Source organism: Puma concolor, chromosome B4 (genome assembly GCF_028749965.1).
Source record: "Puma concolor isolate L17-30 chromosome B4, mPumCon1.1.hap2, whole genome shotgun sequence".
Classification (NCBI taxonomy): domain Eukaryota; kingdom Metazoa; phylum Chordata; class Mammalia; order Carnivora; family Felidae; genus Puma; species Puma concolor.
Window position 1 is genome coordinate 22680985 of NC_141673.1, and position 16685 is coordinate 22697669.

A 16685-nucleotide genomic window follows, 5' to 3' on the forward strand; every position below is an offset into this window, starting at 1 on the left:
CGCAGTCGGTTAAGCGTCCAACTTCAGCCAGGTCACGATCTCGCGGTCCGTGAGTTCGAGCCCCGCGTCAGGCCCTGGGCTGATGGCTCGGAGCCTGGAGCCTGTTTCCGATTCTGTGTCTCCCTCGCTCTCTGCCCCTCCCCCGTTCATGCTCTGTCTCTCTCTGTCCCAAAAATAAATAAAAAACGTTGAAAAAAAAATTAAAAAAAAAAAACATAGATAGGGAAAGGAGAAATAAAAAGGGAGTGCCTGGGTGGCTCAGTAGGTTGAGCAATCTGACTTTATCTCGGCTCAGGTTATGATCTCACAATTCATGACATCGAGCCCCACATCGGGCTCTGAGCTGATAGCACAGAGCCTGCTTGGGATTCTCCTCCTTCACCCTCTCTCTCTCTCTCTCTCTCTCTCTGTCTCTCAAAAATCAATAAATAAACATTAAAAAAATTGTAATTTTATCACACAGAGATGGTAAACACCTCTCTGTTAACACCTTGTTCCTATGTAATCCTCCAAACTAATTAATCATGCATTCATAGGCATCTCTTTTCTACAAAGCAATAGGAATATACTGTGCCTACTGTTTTCTATTTTCTAATCTATTTTTAACATAACAACATATTTTAAAATATTTTTGTTCCAATAAATATTTATCTTCAACATTATTTGCAGTGGTTGAACAATATTCCAATCAAAAACTGAACCAAACTCATTTAACCAGTTCCCCTTGTTGGTCATTAGGTCATTTTGAATCTTTTCAAATTATAACCAACACTGTGGGCAACATCCTTACACCTACATCTTTTGCAACGGGTCTGATTGTTTCCTTAGAATTAGCCACTAAATGTAGACTGGCTAGGTCAAAAGTATACACATCTTGAAACTGGGTAAAAATTGCCAAACTGGCTTCTAAAAACCGTGTTCCAGTTGACACTTCCGGAAGGAGTACACGAAAGTGTGTTGGTGTTTGCTCGTCACGTCTCTCAAGGTATATACTTAATACCTTGGATGTGCTCCTAGTTGAGGGAGAACTGGGGAACTTTTATGAGAAACCATACATCTTCAGCGTTACCCCTGGGCCTGTCAGCTCTGTCTGATCAACATCTATTCTAGAAGTACCTCTAGAATCTATCTTTATGACCTGAACTCTTTATTTTATGTGAAGGATGTTTTTTACTTTCACAGTCCCTGAGAAACCATGGAAGTTTAAATAATTCTTGTTATTTGCTCTGAAGACCAAGATCTGTAACTAAGTGCTAACTAAGGATTTTTGGAAATCACTTGTCAAGTGGAGGATAGTGTGTTTTGATAAATTAGCTTCTCTCTGAACTAATGTAGGATGCAGTATAACTGAGTTTACATGCATAGCAGCAGAGAACAGTTCTGACAGTGACTTTCAATCAAAAATCAACTATTTATTTAACTTATTTATTTTGAGAGAGAGAGAGCACGCACAAGCAGGGGAGGGTAGAGAGAAGGAGAGACAGAATTCCAAGAAAGCTCCACACCATCAGCACAGAGCCTGATGCCGGGCTTGAATTCATGAACTGTGAGATCATGACCTGAGCCAAGACAAGGAGTCACATGCTTAACCACCTGTGCCACCCAGGAGCCCCCAAAATCAACTGTGTTTTTAGAACAGAAGTTTTCAAACTGTGGTAGCAGCAGTAGCTTCTGGAAATTTGTTATAAGTGCAAGTCTTAGGCCTTATCTCAGACTCACTGTCTTAGTTTTTCAGGCTGCTATAATAAAAATACCATGTGACTGGGAGAAATTTATTTCTTGTGGTTCTGAAGGCTGAGAAGTTCCCAAGTCAAGACACTGGCCAACCCTCTTCCTGGCTCATAGATGGCCATCTTCACTGCCCTCTCATGATGGAAGAGGACCCTTTTATACCTTTTATAAGCACACTTAATCCCATTCACAGCTCCACTCTCATGACCTAAGCACCTCCCAAAGGCCCCAACTCCTAATACTTTGGGCATTAGGATTCAACATAAGAAGTTTGGGAGATCACAGACCTTCAGTTCATAACACTTACTGCATCAGAAACTGTAGATGTGGGGCCCAGCGATTTGTTATTTACCAGGCCTTCCATGTGATTCCAATGCCCACGAAAGTTTGAGAACAGCTGCCTTGGTCCACTGGGCATTCCTGTTAAGTCTGCCATGCAGTTAGGTTGCCCTGGTGGAATCATTCTGCCATGGTGCCTGGAAAGCAGCCAGGGCCAGAGGAGTAGAGATAGAGGGCATCGCTTTGCGCTGTACTAGATTTGGCCAGGGTGTGTGAGTTACACTTGGCAGTACAATAGCCGTGTCTTGTGCCAAGGGAGTAGTTAGAATGGCTGCCTGCCCACCGTCTGCTCTTGTCACATGGTCGTACCAGGCTCTGTACTCACCCAGCCCTTGTGTCAGGCTTCTCCTGGCCAGAAAAGCCCTTGAGAGGTCATCTAGCCTCATTTCCCAGCCAAATGAGACTTACCCCTAAGTCATCAGTGACAAATAAGAGTCCAGACTATTTTTAAAGACATCCAGAGGGGAAAACTTCGCAGCTGCCCCTAATAATCCTCCTGCTGTTTCAAAAAGTCTTTCCTTCTCAGCACTTGCAATTTGAACCAGTTCCCTATTGCAAAAATGAAGACCTAACCCTTCTCTCCTTGAGGCTGACAAATCACAAGGTCGGTAAGGTTTTCCCATCCCATAGGAATCTCCTGGCTTATCTCTAATCACATCTGTGGTTCTCCTCCAAGTTCTTTCAAGGCCTCCGTGCCTGGCTCTGGGCACCAGGGCTCTCTGAAAAGTCTGCTGAGCTCCTGGTGCACTGAGAGGCTGGCACTGTGGTTCTTCTTTATAAAGCTGGCTTTGTGCTCGTTACCATACATTCATTCGTTTGTTCATTCACTTAATAATTATGGATTTCAGCAGCTGTTAGACTGAACCCTATGAAATGGCTGATATTTCACCATTTTTTTGACCCATAAAAAATGGCAGTGTCATAGGGCTAAACCTGAGACCATGTGCTAGTCATTATGGGGGAGATCAGAGACAAATCAAGAAAGATGTGGGCCATCCTCCAAGAACTCCCTGTATGGTGAGGGAGACAAACCTGAGACCCATGGCAGCGAACCCTAAGGGAGAGCAGCAGAGGTTCACAGGGCATACCTGGGGTAAGAGGTGGCCATCCTGTCAGGCTGCGAGGCCACACGAGGCTTTCCCAGAAAATGACGTTGAAACTGAGTTCTGAAGGGTAAAGGTGCATTTCAAATAGCCGATCTGTGGTCTGCTTTCTATCTCTTAGAACCTCCGCAACATAATTAGTATCACTAAATACAAAATACAACACTGCTTGTTTTCTACATTTTTTAAATCATTTGAAAGGCACTTAGGGCTACCAAACATAATTGTCTGATCCTATTTTAATTTACTTGCTGAGACTGAATATAATAATTAAGCTTTGAAATGATCTAAAGAAAATATTATATGGCAAAATTAATAGTTACGACTCAGCGCTGAATATCTAACTAGAAAGCATTCTCAGGGTAGCCATGTGTAGGTTAAAAATATACTGTGAGCTGGACGGCAGTAGCCCATCCAGAAATCTGTTCCCCAGTCTGCGTTTAAAATACACTGGAAATGAGCAGGGTATTGTAAGAATGAAGGGTTGGTGATCTCTTCCCCATGGGCTGCCTCACTCTGTTCCGTCTCTGTACTGGTTATGGGGCACAAATGACTCTCATCAGGAACATAAACATCACTCCGGACTCCAACGCAACATTACGGCTCACAGCTGAAGTGCTCCCTGTTGTAAACCTCTTTGCTCTCACTCACACTTACGAAAGCCATGCTCTGAGACCAGAGCATCCCTGCAGTCTCAAAAGGATATTCTCAGACTGTTGACTCTGCATTAGAAAAGGAGAAACTGTCCCTTCTCGGGGCATGCTATAAGGATAAAATAAAAGTACCAACAGCAATCTCTGACTTGATAAAAAGATTAAAAGATGGTATTACTTTCCTTGGTGTGTCCAACAATCCCTCTTAAAAAAAAAAAAAAAGGTTCTAAAAGTGTTCAGTTACTTTACAGTATCTCAGGTGCCCACCTCCAGATATGACATTACAGTCTGTATTCTGTGTAAATGCTTACAGATAATATAAACCCAAGTGCTAAATGTAAAGCTGGCTTTGCATTTAAGATTCAAAAGTTGCACTTTATTTTGGATTTCAGAAAGGTATTTTCCCTCTATAACTAAATACTGTTTCTGTTAGAGTAATAAAAGGATGATAATCTTATTTTGGGAAACTGTGAACAAAATACAATTGAATATCACTGTAATGCTCTTAGCAGGAGAGCAAGATGCTATGAAGGTTAAGTTAATTTTGGGCATTACCCATGAGTATTCAGCTGCTCAGGTATCCAGAGGTCCTCATTACAAGTGAATCTCTCCTATAAAGCTGGCACTGAAGGGGAGGGAATTTGAGGGCTTGGGGAAGGCTCAGAAAGTCCACCAAGAATATGGTGCAGAAAAAAAAAACAACTGGAAACAAAAGAGAACCATAACATAAGGTTTGCCCTGAGCATTTCACTGGGGAAAAGAGCCTGAAGAAGTGAATTCTGTTTATACAGATCAATAAGGCTTGAATGTTTAACATATGTACATATATGGGAGTATTAACTACCAGAATCGCAGCAAAGCTTGCAGATAAGTCATAAAGACCAGTGTCACCTGCAGCTGAGTGCTTTGTAACTTGAGCAGTGATGGCCAGACTAGGTGCCTCCGTCCCTGGGAAGGAGAAGAAAACAATAATTTCAACACGTAAGAGAAAATGGAGACGGTGGGATGTGGGCTGTCTGTGATTGGACTGGAGCCCTGCTCATATTTCGGTATCTGTACGGCCTTCACAAAATGAAGTAGGCGCTTATTGGATTTCTTGCCTGATTATTCTCCCTGAAGACTCGGTATATTAGCTTTCTTCTATGCGTCTTCAACCTTTCATTAAAATAGCGTATGAAAAGAGCTCTTTGAAAGCTCTGTCAAAGTACACCAACAGAAAATCCCCTAAAACAGGTTGGATTTCTATCTCCTAGAATTTTAAATGCCTTAAAGAAGGGGCATTACATTGAAGAGCTGCCAGAGTGACTCTGCGGCCAGCCAGGGTCCATCACCATCTTATCACGGCGCGCAGTTGGAAAGAAGCTCGGTTTGGGCTCCTGATTGGACTGTGTGGCCACCCCCAGCGCTGCCGTCCACACAGCCTGCAGCGGGGGCACACCAGCGTGGCCTTCAGCTGGGAGAGCAGGGGCTCTTGGCACCTAGAAAAAATGACCACCTTTTCTCTTGTCTTCCTTGTCCATGTTATCTGAGCGTATAACGTAGAATCCTTGTATCGGGACAGAAATCATCGCTGATTGCCCTCATTTCAGCCTGAGAGCCCGTGTCCCGGCCTGCCCGTTGTCCCAGCCCTCCGCTCCCTCTCACTGACAATCACTGCACACCCCTCTGTGTTCTTTCCTCCTCACGCTGCTCTTAATAAAATCAGCAACAAACTTTTCTAGTTGCTGAAGCCCAGGATTTTGCCCAGAAGACCCAATACATGTAGCAGCCGCTTTGCCTGCCAGCCATGATGTCGGGCTTCAATTTTTAGCTTTTTTCAGCCCTCCTGGTGTCGGGCACGGCTCCCACCTTCTAAGGAATCTGCCCCTTGACTTCTGCCATACTGTGTTCAGGCACCTTCCAACTCTGTTTCAGCTTCATTGACTCTTAATTCCCCACTCCTTAAGGGTTATCTTCCCCAGACAGGAGATTCTTAGCCCTCTTCTTGTTCACTCCTTGAGCCACCTCATCTCTTCAGGCACCCCTGCTGTGCACATGGATTTCCAGATCAGATTCTTACTTCTAATTTCCTACTGGACATCTCCACCTGATTACCAATGTTCAAGGGGTTTTCATGCAAAAGCATGCTCCTGTGTAGTATCCCTTATCTCAGTTGAGGGTCTCTTCATCGGTGACATCTTCTCGCTCACTCATCTTTCGTAGCAGATGGGTTAGCAGAGCCTCTCGAATCTTCTTCATCAGAGTTATGGCTCCCTCTTCCATGCTTGCACTTCTCTTTCAGCTCGGGTGCTTAGGGTCTCCTGTTTGAATGTTCCTCTCCTTCCAGCCTTGCTGCATTCAGTCTCTAGCTGTTCCAGTGCATCCGGTCACCAGCACTGGCTTTCTGCAACCCAGCTCTGACTGTGTCACTCCCTACTTAAAAGCTTCCAGGGAATTCTAACTTGGCAGAGTAAGTCACAACCTTCCAAACCTACTGTATCAGCCTCATCTTCCACCAATTACCCAAACCCACCCCATTATTTCTCATTTCCAGGCGTGTGTGTATGTTGATTCTTCTGCTAAAAAGCCTCCTTTGTCCTCTTTTGGCCCCTAGAAAGTCCCCATTCATCCTCTTGGAACAGCTCAGTCAGCCCTAGCAGGCAGTCACTGCTTGTCAAATGAATAATGAAGACTTGCCCTACTCTCTCCTGCAAAGTGAAGCTCTCTTTGCTCAGTACTCTGGAGGCACTCTGTTTCTCACTGTTGCATTTATCAGCATTTGTGTTGCGGCTTCTCTTTGTGGCAGACCAGGCCAGGAACGTGGTGTGTAGCTAGCTCCTGTGCTGCCTCTTCCTCTCCCTGTCCCATGGCAGACCTCGTTCCCAACCCTCTTTCCCACTGAGCCGAGACACAGGCTCACAATTTTCTCAATACCGCACTCGGGACGCCACTTGCTGCAGACTGTAGTTTGCACACAGCTTGAGGTCTGCTTGACGTGCCCTGAAGTAGACTCTGAGCTTTCCCAGCACAGTGGGCTGCCTACTATAACCACTCAATTGCTGAATGAATGACAAATGGTTTTGCTTTCTCCCTTTGGGGCTTTCTTAATACTAAATGAAATGTTGATATTTTAATCTTATATTGTTCGATGGTATAGATAGATGTGTCTGAGAGAAATGTATTCATGGCAAGGAATGAGGGAGGTAATTTGTTGAAATCCATTGTTACCCTTTGCAGAGAATTCTTCACACACACATTCAATCCACCAAGCCACTACCCGTGCCGGCCGGCTATAGCTCTCTCTTTACAGAGCTCAGCCCACAACTTTGCCTTAAAATTGGCACACTGAGCGTTACTTCTAGCTTTGCCTTTGATTTACCTTGCACACTTTTAAAAGTTGGTTGGATAAAGCATTAAAAAGACAAAAGTATCTGCATCTCTTTGGCAAACACAGAAGAAAACTAACAAGCTTGGGTAATTTTAAAACTAGTTAAAAAGCACTTCAAGAGTGCTTTTTTCTATACCGTGTGAAACACTTAATGAATACTAAATAGTAACACTCTTACTGATCCATTTGCTCCATCTTTGAAACCAGTACAGTAGCTCTCCAAAAGATGTGTCAAAACAGTCAGGAAAATGTGAAACACCTTTTCCATGGCTCAAGTGAAAGATGTAATGCAATTATGATTTTAGAGTTCAGTGAGTTTCAGTCACACTATCCAACTAAAAGCCTTCTTTAATTCTGGTCACATTTCAGAATTTTAAAATGGAAAATTGGGTAATGTTTTCTCCCGATTCCCTTAATATCCAAGACAGGTAGGTAGTTGTGGGACACTGGAAGTGGAGGGTCCTGGTGTGTCGGTCGTGAGACTAGGCAATGCAGTAAACAGGAATTAGAAAACAAGGACAGACGAGGTCTGGAAAAGCCCACAGCCATTCCTAAAACAGTTTCACTGCATCTGTATGTATCGATAAAACCTATTCTCCATTCACTTTTTAATGACTTTATGCTGTTGGTGAATTATTGAAATGGTTTCCTCACTTTTTTATGTATTTTCTCTCCTATTTTGTTCCCACCTGTCTTATCTGGAAAACCCATCAGGCTAACTGTCAGGTAGGTTCTTCTTGATGTTTAATGTGATTATTAGGAGGATCCATAGTGGGAAATGAAGTACACAGACTGTTGGTGACCCATGATGAATGATAAAGCTAAACAGAAAAGACTCATACTAAATTGTGGAGAAACTTTTTGCAGATGCATAAAACTATAGAAGCTGAAGACTCTGGGCACATTAAGCCAGTGTGAACATCCGTCATAAGAACATAGCCTAAGGAAATCTAGCAGCTCTAAATGATAAAGTAGGTTGTTACCTGGACTGTCCAGTTTTGCTGTGGCTCAAAATACAGACTGTTCCTGGAGGGCTTAATTGTTGTAGGGTGGTATTGTTTCCCGCATGGTCACAAGCGATGGTGCTGTAAATATATCAGCTCTTACGGATTTGGCCAGGTTTGAGAAAAATTCACAATGATGTATTTTAAATCCCTATTTTAACCACACATTCAGACATACGTCATGCCTTGAAGAAAGAGTGACTAGAAGGGGGAGCAGTGGCATATATTTTGCTAATGCTAAATTCACCCTTGGAGTTAACACTGACATGGTTTAACTCTAGTCAAAGAAGCGTTGCTTGAAATTGCAGTAGGAGACGGAGCTGTCCATTTCTCCCTTTGGTGTCGGGGAAAAGGAGTATTCCTTCACCCACGGGAGGCAGCAGAACAGGCTGTTTTTAGATCCTCAAGTGCAAGACAGATAGTTTAGAACCCCAAACCACAGCTAAGCCCAAGAGAAGGGAGACCTACATTTAAATTAATGTGTTTGGTGTGTGTTTGTGTGTGTGTGTGTTGTTTTTAACTTGGGCTCATTTTTATCTTCCAAGAGGAGAAATTATGTGCTTCAGTTGCCATGCAACACAAACCGCTCTAACAGCTTTCTAATTTTAATTTCAGAAGTCTACAGAGCAAATGAAGAAGGTCCCCACTATTATTCTTTCAGTCTCTTATAAAGGAGTCAAATTCATTGATGCAACAAATAAGGTGAGTAGTGCACCTCTCTTTGCCTTAGACACCAGATACAGCCCTGGGAATGTGATCTAAAATCCTTGTGTCTCGTCACTCCCAGCATCTCTCATTTTATTCACTTCCTGTCCCCACCTGTCTGCTCTCTGCACACCCATAGATATACCCATGCACGTGTGTACACACACACACACGCACTCATACATGTATACAGAAGGACAAATTTCATCTGGGGAACTTGATCTAGGATTCCTATACATATTTTGCTTTCTCTGTGGTGCCTTCTCGCATAGACTGTGGCCACTTAGTATATGGCATTTCCCTCTGGCTTTAGAGAACATTACAAGGGGGGAATGTCATGTATAGAATGACAGTGCATTACAAGGCGGGGAGGTGTCCTGTATAGAATGACAATGCATTACAGGGGAGGGGTGTCATGTATAGCATGATAATGCATTACAAGGAGGGGGTGTCATGTATAGAATGACAATGCATTAAAGGGGAGGGGTGTCATGTATAGAATGACAATGCACTACGGGGGTGTCATGTATAGAATGACAATGCAACAAAGCCATCACCCCTTCACCAGAGGAACCGTCACTAGCTAAAGGACTAGGACGTTCGTCCTCCCATTTGTCTAGAGATATACATGTCCTTTCTTTGGATATATGTAATGAACACCTGACACAAGGAACACATTCTCTGACTTTTACATTTTATAATTGCATTTCTTCTCAGCGCTTGAGATGGGACAGAGGGTTTCAGCTGTATTGTTTTCTGAGAAGAAATAATCACAAAGAAGGTCAGGCCACACTGTGACTCTGTTGTGACTTTGTACTCACAGTGGAAACAGTTCATGGGCTCTAAGATCAAGTGTGAACAGCCGGGTTGCATTTCACTTAAGTGTTCTAGAGCTCCTTTCTTGGCGAAGATGACAGAATGCCGGTGCTAGACTAGAGCTCCTGGGTGTGACCACTGTCACTTCCCACAAACAGTCAAACTTGATGGGCTCCTCCTCACAGAACCCCCAGATGTCCTTGTGTTTTATTCCTGTACCCTCCCAGATGATAAGCTCTAGAAAGAGGGGAAATGAGGTGATCCCCATTGGTGAATACCATTTCTTTTCTGGACCCCCTACCGAGTCCCCTCACCTACACCCACTCCACTTTGGAGAAAGGGAACAGAAGTTGTGAAACAGGTGAACTAAACAGTAGTAATTTAGGGCCAGGGCAACTGGATTTAGCCACCAGGGGAAAGTCCCATGGGCAGTGACTCTTGGGCAACTATAATAAACCTGAGCATCTGATTCAACCAGTTCGGATTTTCCTGATTTGTTTTCTGTAACAAAGAAGATTGCTATATCAGCAGTCAGACAAGCCCAGGCTCCCCGGATCTACTTAGGAGAGCAACCTTCCAGTTTTAGAAACAGTTCTGAAACCAGAGCAGAAAGCTTATAACCCAGCATGATTAAGTAGGCTGTGGATCTCCAAAGCACAGAGTCAGTTACCTTACGTGGAATGATAGTTTCAAGTCTGCAATATATTGCTGATATTTACTATTGTTGGATTACAGCTGTGGAGATTCTAATCAGAAAAATCCAGACCTATTTGCTCTTTTATTAGTTGGAAGCAACTTCAGTTACCGGTGCACAAACTTTCTGTATCCTTAAATTATAGTCAGTTGGTTTTTAAAGTTTTGGAACTTTATGAAAGTCTCATTGGCGATACCTCATTGCTATCACTGTTTCTAAATTTCAAGAAAGGCTTTGGCATTTGGGTTTTTTCCCCTAACCTAGAGCAACTGTCTCTACTCCATTTGCATTTGAAAACCATGAATAGTAGTCTATTTCTAGTATAAGAGTCTGAAACTCTTAGATTAACAACCTAAGCAGTAGTGGATTCTGACAATTTCTAAACAAGTGGTATTTGCCCTGAGAAGTTTCCAGAGTCTTAAGGCTATCATTCTGTGAAGCTGGTGGTGTGACTGGATGCATCCGTGTCAGTAGCATCCTCTCTATTCCAGTCTCCATGACCACAGGCAAGAGAGCTCTGTCCGTTCTGTTGCGTTTTGCTCACGGACACATCAGTGTTATAGAACTTGATCCCCCCAAACCTAAAGGAGAGACTTCTGCCTCAGTTGCCAGTAACTAGATGAGTTAGCCATAAATCTCTGCCCACTGATGACTGTTGTCTGGAAGTATAAGCACTGAAAAGTATGCAGAAGAAAATTCTGTGTGAATTAGAACACTAAAGAAGGCCAGCATATCTTCCAAGTTCTTGTAGTGTGGTCCTCAGCATATTTTCAGAATCTAGAGCAAAGGCAAAGTGCCTATGTTGGTGGCAGGCAGAGCCAACCTCTCCATGACAACATGTGCCTGGCTTTTTCAGGAATTGGGGGATATTGGCTTTAACAGTGACACTTATACAGTGTCCCCATCCCAGTATCCTGCAATGTGACTGATCTACCCCGACCCAGCAGTGGATGGGGAGAGGGTGGATGACTCAGGGCCACAGTCTGATAGTTGGTGTGTGAGAAGCCAAAGGAAAGAGATTGTATTAGAAGTGTAGAAGAAAGAAATAGTGTCAGGCTACATTGGTGGGATTTGACTGCAGAAAGCTGAGAAACACTACCGTCAGCCAAGGCTGAAGGACTGGTTCCAGAAAGCATAGAAGAGCCACTGTTGAAGGACCATTCTCAAGTTGTGATGTGAAGGGCGCTGTGCTCAGACACCTAGACTCCAGCAGTGTCCTCAGCGCATCTTCGTATGCCACCTTGTTCTGTAGCAAAGGCCAACTTCTGATTAACGCTCATAACAGGACAGGAACAGAGTGATAAACTCTGGACCCCTGACTGCAGTTTAAGCCAGAGATTTCTCCCATGGGAGGTGTTGTCTCACTGGGCCACTTTGACTTGAAGGACTTGTGGAGACATATTAGAAGACCTCATGACATGAGGTACTAGTGGCCAACTAAGCCTGTAATAAGGCACAACCTAAAGTCACAACCTAATTTTCACATCTGATGCTTCCATTGTGCTTTATTCCTAGACAGTCTCCTCCTGACCACTGCAACCTCTTACTCTGCCCTAGAGAGGTAGAGGGGGTTGTTCATCCTGCACGGCACAGGGGGAGGAATGGAAGACCTCAGAGTCTCTGTTAAGTGACCGCCCCACAGTCATACAGCCAGCTGGTCGTGGAAAAGGATTGACTCTCTAACACATCTTCTGTTCCTCCACAGCCACCATCCACCAGTTAATTTTGAGTGTGTGCTCCTCTTCCATTCTTATTACCACCCATTAGACTGTGATAGATGAGCCCTCCAGCAAAGCACTTCTTTCCTTTTACTCCAATGAATAAGTGATTTTGGCTGCTTCCTGGGGAAGAGTCAGGTGCCTAGGTAGAAACTCGCAAGTGTATTTATTGCCTAGAAACTTAGGAAACAATTTAAACCACTAATCCTGATTTAAGAAGGAAGAAGTAGAAAACAGTCTTGAATTAAAAATAGAACTTAGAGGGGCACCTGGGTGGCTCAGTTGGTTGAGCATCTGAATTAGGCTTGGGTCATGATCTTGTGGTCCGTGAGTTCGAGCCCTGCATCAGACTCTGTACTGACAGCTCAGAGCCTGGACCCTGCTTTGGATTCTGTGTCTCCTTCTCTCTGCATGTCCCCTGCTCACTTGTGCTCGTTCTCTCTCTCTTTCTCTCTCTCTCAAAAATAAAAATAAACATTAAAATTTTTTTTTCTAAATAGAACTTGGAATAGATCTGGTCCTTAAATGTTGTAGATGAAGCACATCAACTTTTTGTAGATCCATAGCCCAGAGATAATTCTAGCATGGCATTTGGCCCAGAGGTCTCTGACTGGTTACAGACCTGTGTTGAGACCAGCAGCGTTTTGCAAGAGGTGACACAGTCCCCATATCCAACGCTTGGCTAAGAATGGGTTGCATTTTGCCTTCCTGTTCTGACCCCCTCCTCAATCTTCCCATCAAGCTAAATTAGGAACAGTGCAGTGCTGGAGTTTGTTTTTTGTTTGTTTGCTTTTTGAATGCCAACTTCAAACAGGGCTTATGCTATTTTTTAAGCACAAAATAATTCAGAACATTTGCCTAAACAAGTGCTCTTTTTTTTTTTTTTTTTTTTTAATAGCACATACTTCTCCCTCTAAAAAGCTCAGAGTCAGATTAAGAGCCCATTAAGCATGTGTGCTGTTCTCATCTGCATCAGCTTCTCTACAGGTCCCCTCCAGGCAGCCCTCGGCTGGGGCTGCTCCCTTTATGTCTTACCCCTTCTCTGCAGGGGCACTGCATTCTCTGAAAAGGCCAGGCCTAAGGAAGAGACTCAGGAGAAAGGCCTGCCTGTCATAGCCATGAGTGGGGGGGAGGGAGAGGAAGCTGACTTCTTGGCTGTATCACTTCAGCATCACACGCCCTTCTTAGAACCTCTCTGTTAATTGGCTAGACCAGACAATTCTACTCTACACCCACCAGCCAGGCACCTGTTTAGCTGTTTCTCAACATGATGAAAGGCAACAGACCAGAAAAACAATCTCTCCCTGTTGCAAAGGACTGGGCTGCCAAACTTTCTATCCCAAGGAAGGGGCAGGATAAGTCCCTCCTCACTCCTTCTTTTGAGTCTTTTCAAAGTGCTAGTCTCCTTAGAATGTGCTGAGGTATGAAGGCTGAGCAACATAAAAGGAATCCATCTTAAACTGAGGTACATCACCTGTACCTTATGTTGTCATCTGCTTTTAATTTATGGAGGAGCCACCAACTGATATGTAACAGGAGGTAGAAAAAAATCTGTCCCTCCTAGACATCTTCTCCAAGGAGGAAACCAGCCATCCAGTCTCCATGCTGTCTCCAGCTGTGGTGTCCTTGGTCTTAGATGCGTCTTACACATGGGGAACTGGCCTCATCATTCTGCAAAGGTAGACCATGCAGAGTGGTGGCAGTGTTTCAATAGTGAGACCTCGAGCTCACCACATCCTGGCCTTGCAGAAAGATCAGGAAGTTCTGTTCAACAATCCCTCCCTACACAAGCCATCAATGTGAATTCAATTAACAGCATATTTTTAAAGTGCCAGTTAAGATGATTAAACATCGGTTATTCTTAATGAAATATAGAATACATTTATTAGCCACCTTCCCTCTAGATCATAGCAACAGAGTTTCAGTAGTGGGAGAGGAGGCTGATTTGGGAACATGAAGCAACACAGAAGAGGGCAGTCTCAATGGGCAGCTAAAAGACAGCCCTGGGCTCCTGGGAAATACAGAAGTGGGGGGTTCCAGAAAATTGGGGGAATGGCAAGAAAGGGAAAATGTCTTAGTCCATTTGGGCTGCTATAACAAATTAACATGGCCTGAGTTGCTTAAGTAATATGCATTTATTTCTCACAGTACTGGAGGCAGATTCAGTGTCTGATGAGAATCCATTCTCTGGCTCATAGAGGGCATCCTCCTGCTGTGTCCTCACATGGCAGAGAGAGCTAGCTAGGTCTCTCTTCTTTTGTAAGGGCACTAATTCCATCATGGGGCCCCATCCTCAGGACCTAACCACCTCCCAGAGCCTCCCCACCCCTCCAGATACTATCACATCAAGGCTTAAGATTTCAAGGTTCCTAAGAATTCAAGATATGAATTTGGGAAGGACACAGACATGCAGTCCGTAATAAAGAGAGATCTCCAAAGATATACTTTACCTACTTTATAGTTTTGCCCAGGGTCATGATGCTGTCACACACCACTGAAGACAGTTGAGAAGTGATTCAGGAAATTCAGTACATTGAACATCAGAGGGCAGGGCTCCTGGGTGGCTCAGTCAGTTGAGCATCCGACTCTTGATTTCAGCTCAGGTTATGATCCCAGGTCATGGAATCAAGCCCCACATCAGGCTCCGAGTTCATCATGGAGATTCTCTCCCTCCCTATTCCTCTGCACCTCCTCCCCACTCATGCTTGCTGGCTTGCTTTCTCTCTCTCTCTCTTTCTCTCTCTGTCTTAAATAAAAATAACTTTTTTCAAAATGACAGGGAGTTTTTCAGTGTAATACTTTCCCAAGAAGTTGATCTTCCAATCTACCGAATGCTAGTAAAGGATCTCAAGAACACAAAATGCCAATTTAGTTAAAAATCAGAGCGAATGTTCTATTTCTAATGATAGTGGATCTTGGATAGGTGAGACCAAATCCACACTCCTCAAGGTCATGGCAACCCCCAATTAAAATGATGGTGGAGACTCTCAGCATTTGCAAACATCCCTGTGAAGACTATGTAGATTCTTTTTATTTTTATTTTTTTAATTTTTTATTATTTTTAGAGCATGAGTGGGAGAGAGAGTAAGAGAGAAAGAGAGAGAGTGAGTCTTAAGCAGGCTCCATGCTCAACATGGGGCTCAGTTTCACAACTCCAACATCATGTCCTGGGCCAAAATCGAGAGTCATATGCTTAACCAACTGAACCACCCAGTTGCCCTGACACCATGTAGATTCTTAAATTCATTTTAAGACTCACTAGCTCCTCATTTAGTTTTCTACTTGAAAACCTATCTGAATGCCAGAAGAAGATCATGGCCTTCTATTTTGAAACTGTATCTTGCAATAGAATGTGATTTGTTTATGGGATTCCAATTTCAAATTGAGTTATTTTTGACAGAGTGCTGCGTGTAGTGTCAACATACAGGGCCACAGTGAAGAATGTCTTAATTTAATTTTCTTTTATGTGTTAATTCTCTAATTGCTTCTCAGCCACACAGCTCAGTAGAGTGGGAGCCATGAAGCACTTGCTGGGGGTGCTGGCAGGGAAGGACATTTTGTAAGCATTTTTAGGCATTGATGGGTATACGTGGAACATTTTATTGCCAACAGGTTATTTAAGACTGTGCAATTAAAAAGTAATTAGCATAACTAAAGTATTGAGGGTTTTAGGTCTATGACAACTGGAAAAAACGTAAATGGGATATTATAAGATAAAAAATGATTGCGCAATTATGGGAATTTTTTTTTTTTTTTTTTTTTTTGCTTTGAAATACATCTGTGTATCAAAAGAAATTTCTAGCAGGGTTTGCAGCCAAGATGATGCTCCTTGGTTATTTTGTGCTTTAGGATAATAATACTTAAACCTTTCTTCACTTACCTCCCACCAGTTATTCTTAGAGGCACGTTGGAATGAGGGGGCTGGCAGGGAGATGCCATGAAGAAATGCTAGAGAGAAAAAAATGATATTATGTTAAACCAGTGAGGGAGAGGTGGCAATGAGGGGCCCTGCAGTGTGTGAAAGAGCCTGAACTCTACAGTCAGACAACCTTACATTTTAGTCCTAACTCTACCACCTGTCCTGCATAAGGCACTTACACTGAGTATCAGCTTCCCCACCTGTAAGATAATAATGATAGCCACAGCGCCCACTCATAATTCTGCACAGTGGGTATAGTTAGTAAGGTATTGTCATCCACAGGGCCCTGCATCAAGCAGGGAATCCAAGACCTGAATAATGCAGAGTGGTTGTTTCCCTCATAGTACCTCTACACCTTAGCCTCCACAGAGTCTTCAGGAGGGAGCACCTTGAACTGTTGGTGGGAATGTACATTGCTGCAGCCACTGTGGAAAACAGTGTGGAGTTCCTCAAAAAAATTAAAAATAGAAATACCATATGATTCAGTAATTCCACTACTATTTACCCAAAGAAAATGAGAATGCTAATTCAAAAAGATATATGCACCCCTATGTTTATTGCAGTATTAACAATAACCAAGATATAGAAGCAACCTAAGTGTCCATTAATAGAGGATTGAATAAGGAAGATTGTGCA

At 43.4% G+C, this 16685-nt stretch overlaps 1 protein-coding gene across 17 annotated transcripts in view; it reads left to right on the forward strand.

Annotated features, from left to right (window-relative positions):
- ANKS1B (ankyrin repeat and sterile alpha motif domain containing 1B) overlaps positions 1–16685 on the forward strand; it is a 1105230-nt gene that overhangs the window by 1058025 nt on the left and 30520 nt on the right. For 16 of the 17 annotated variants that reach the window (XM_086712566.1, XM_025926383.2, XM_086712564.1 and 13 more), the window contains 2 exons: positions 7908–7919; positions 8813–8899. In XM_086712566.1, the coding sequence (XP_086568692.1) occupies positions 7908–7919; positions 8813–8899 (99 nt within the window). The remainder of the gene's footprint in view (positions 1–7907; positions 7920–8812; positions 8900–16685) is intronic. The other variant, XM_086712565.1, reaches the window with a different exon arrangement.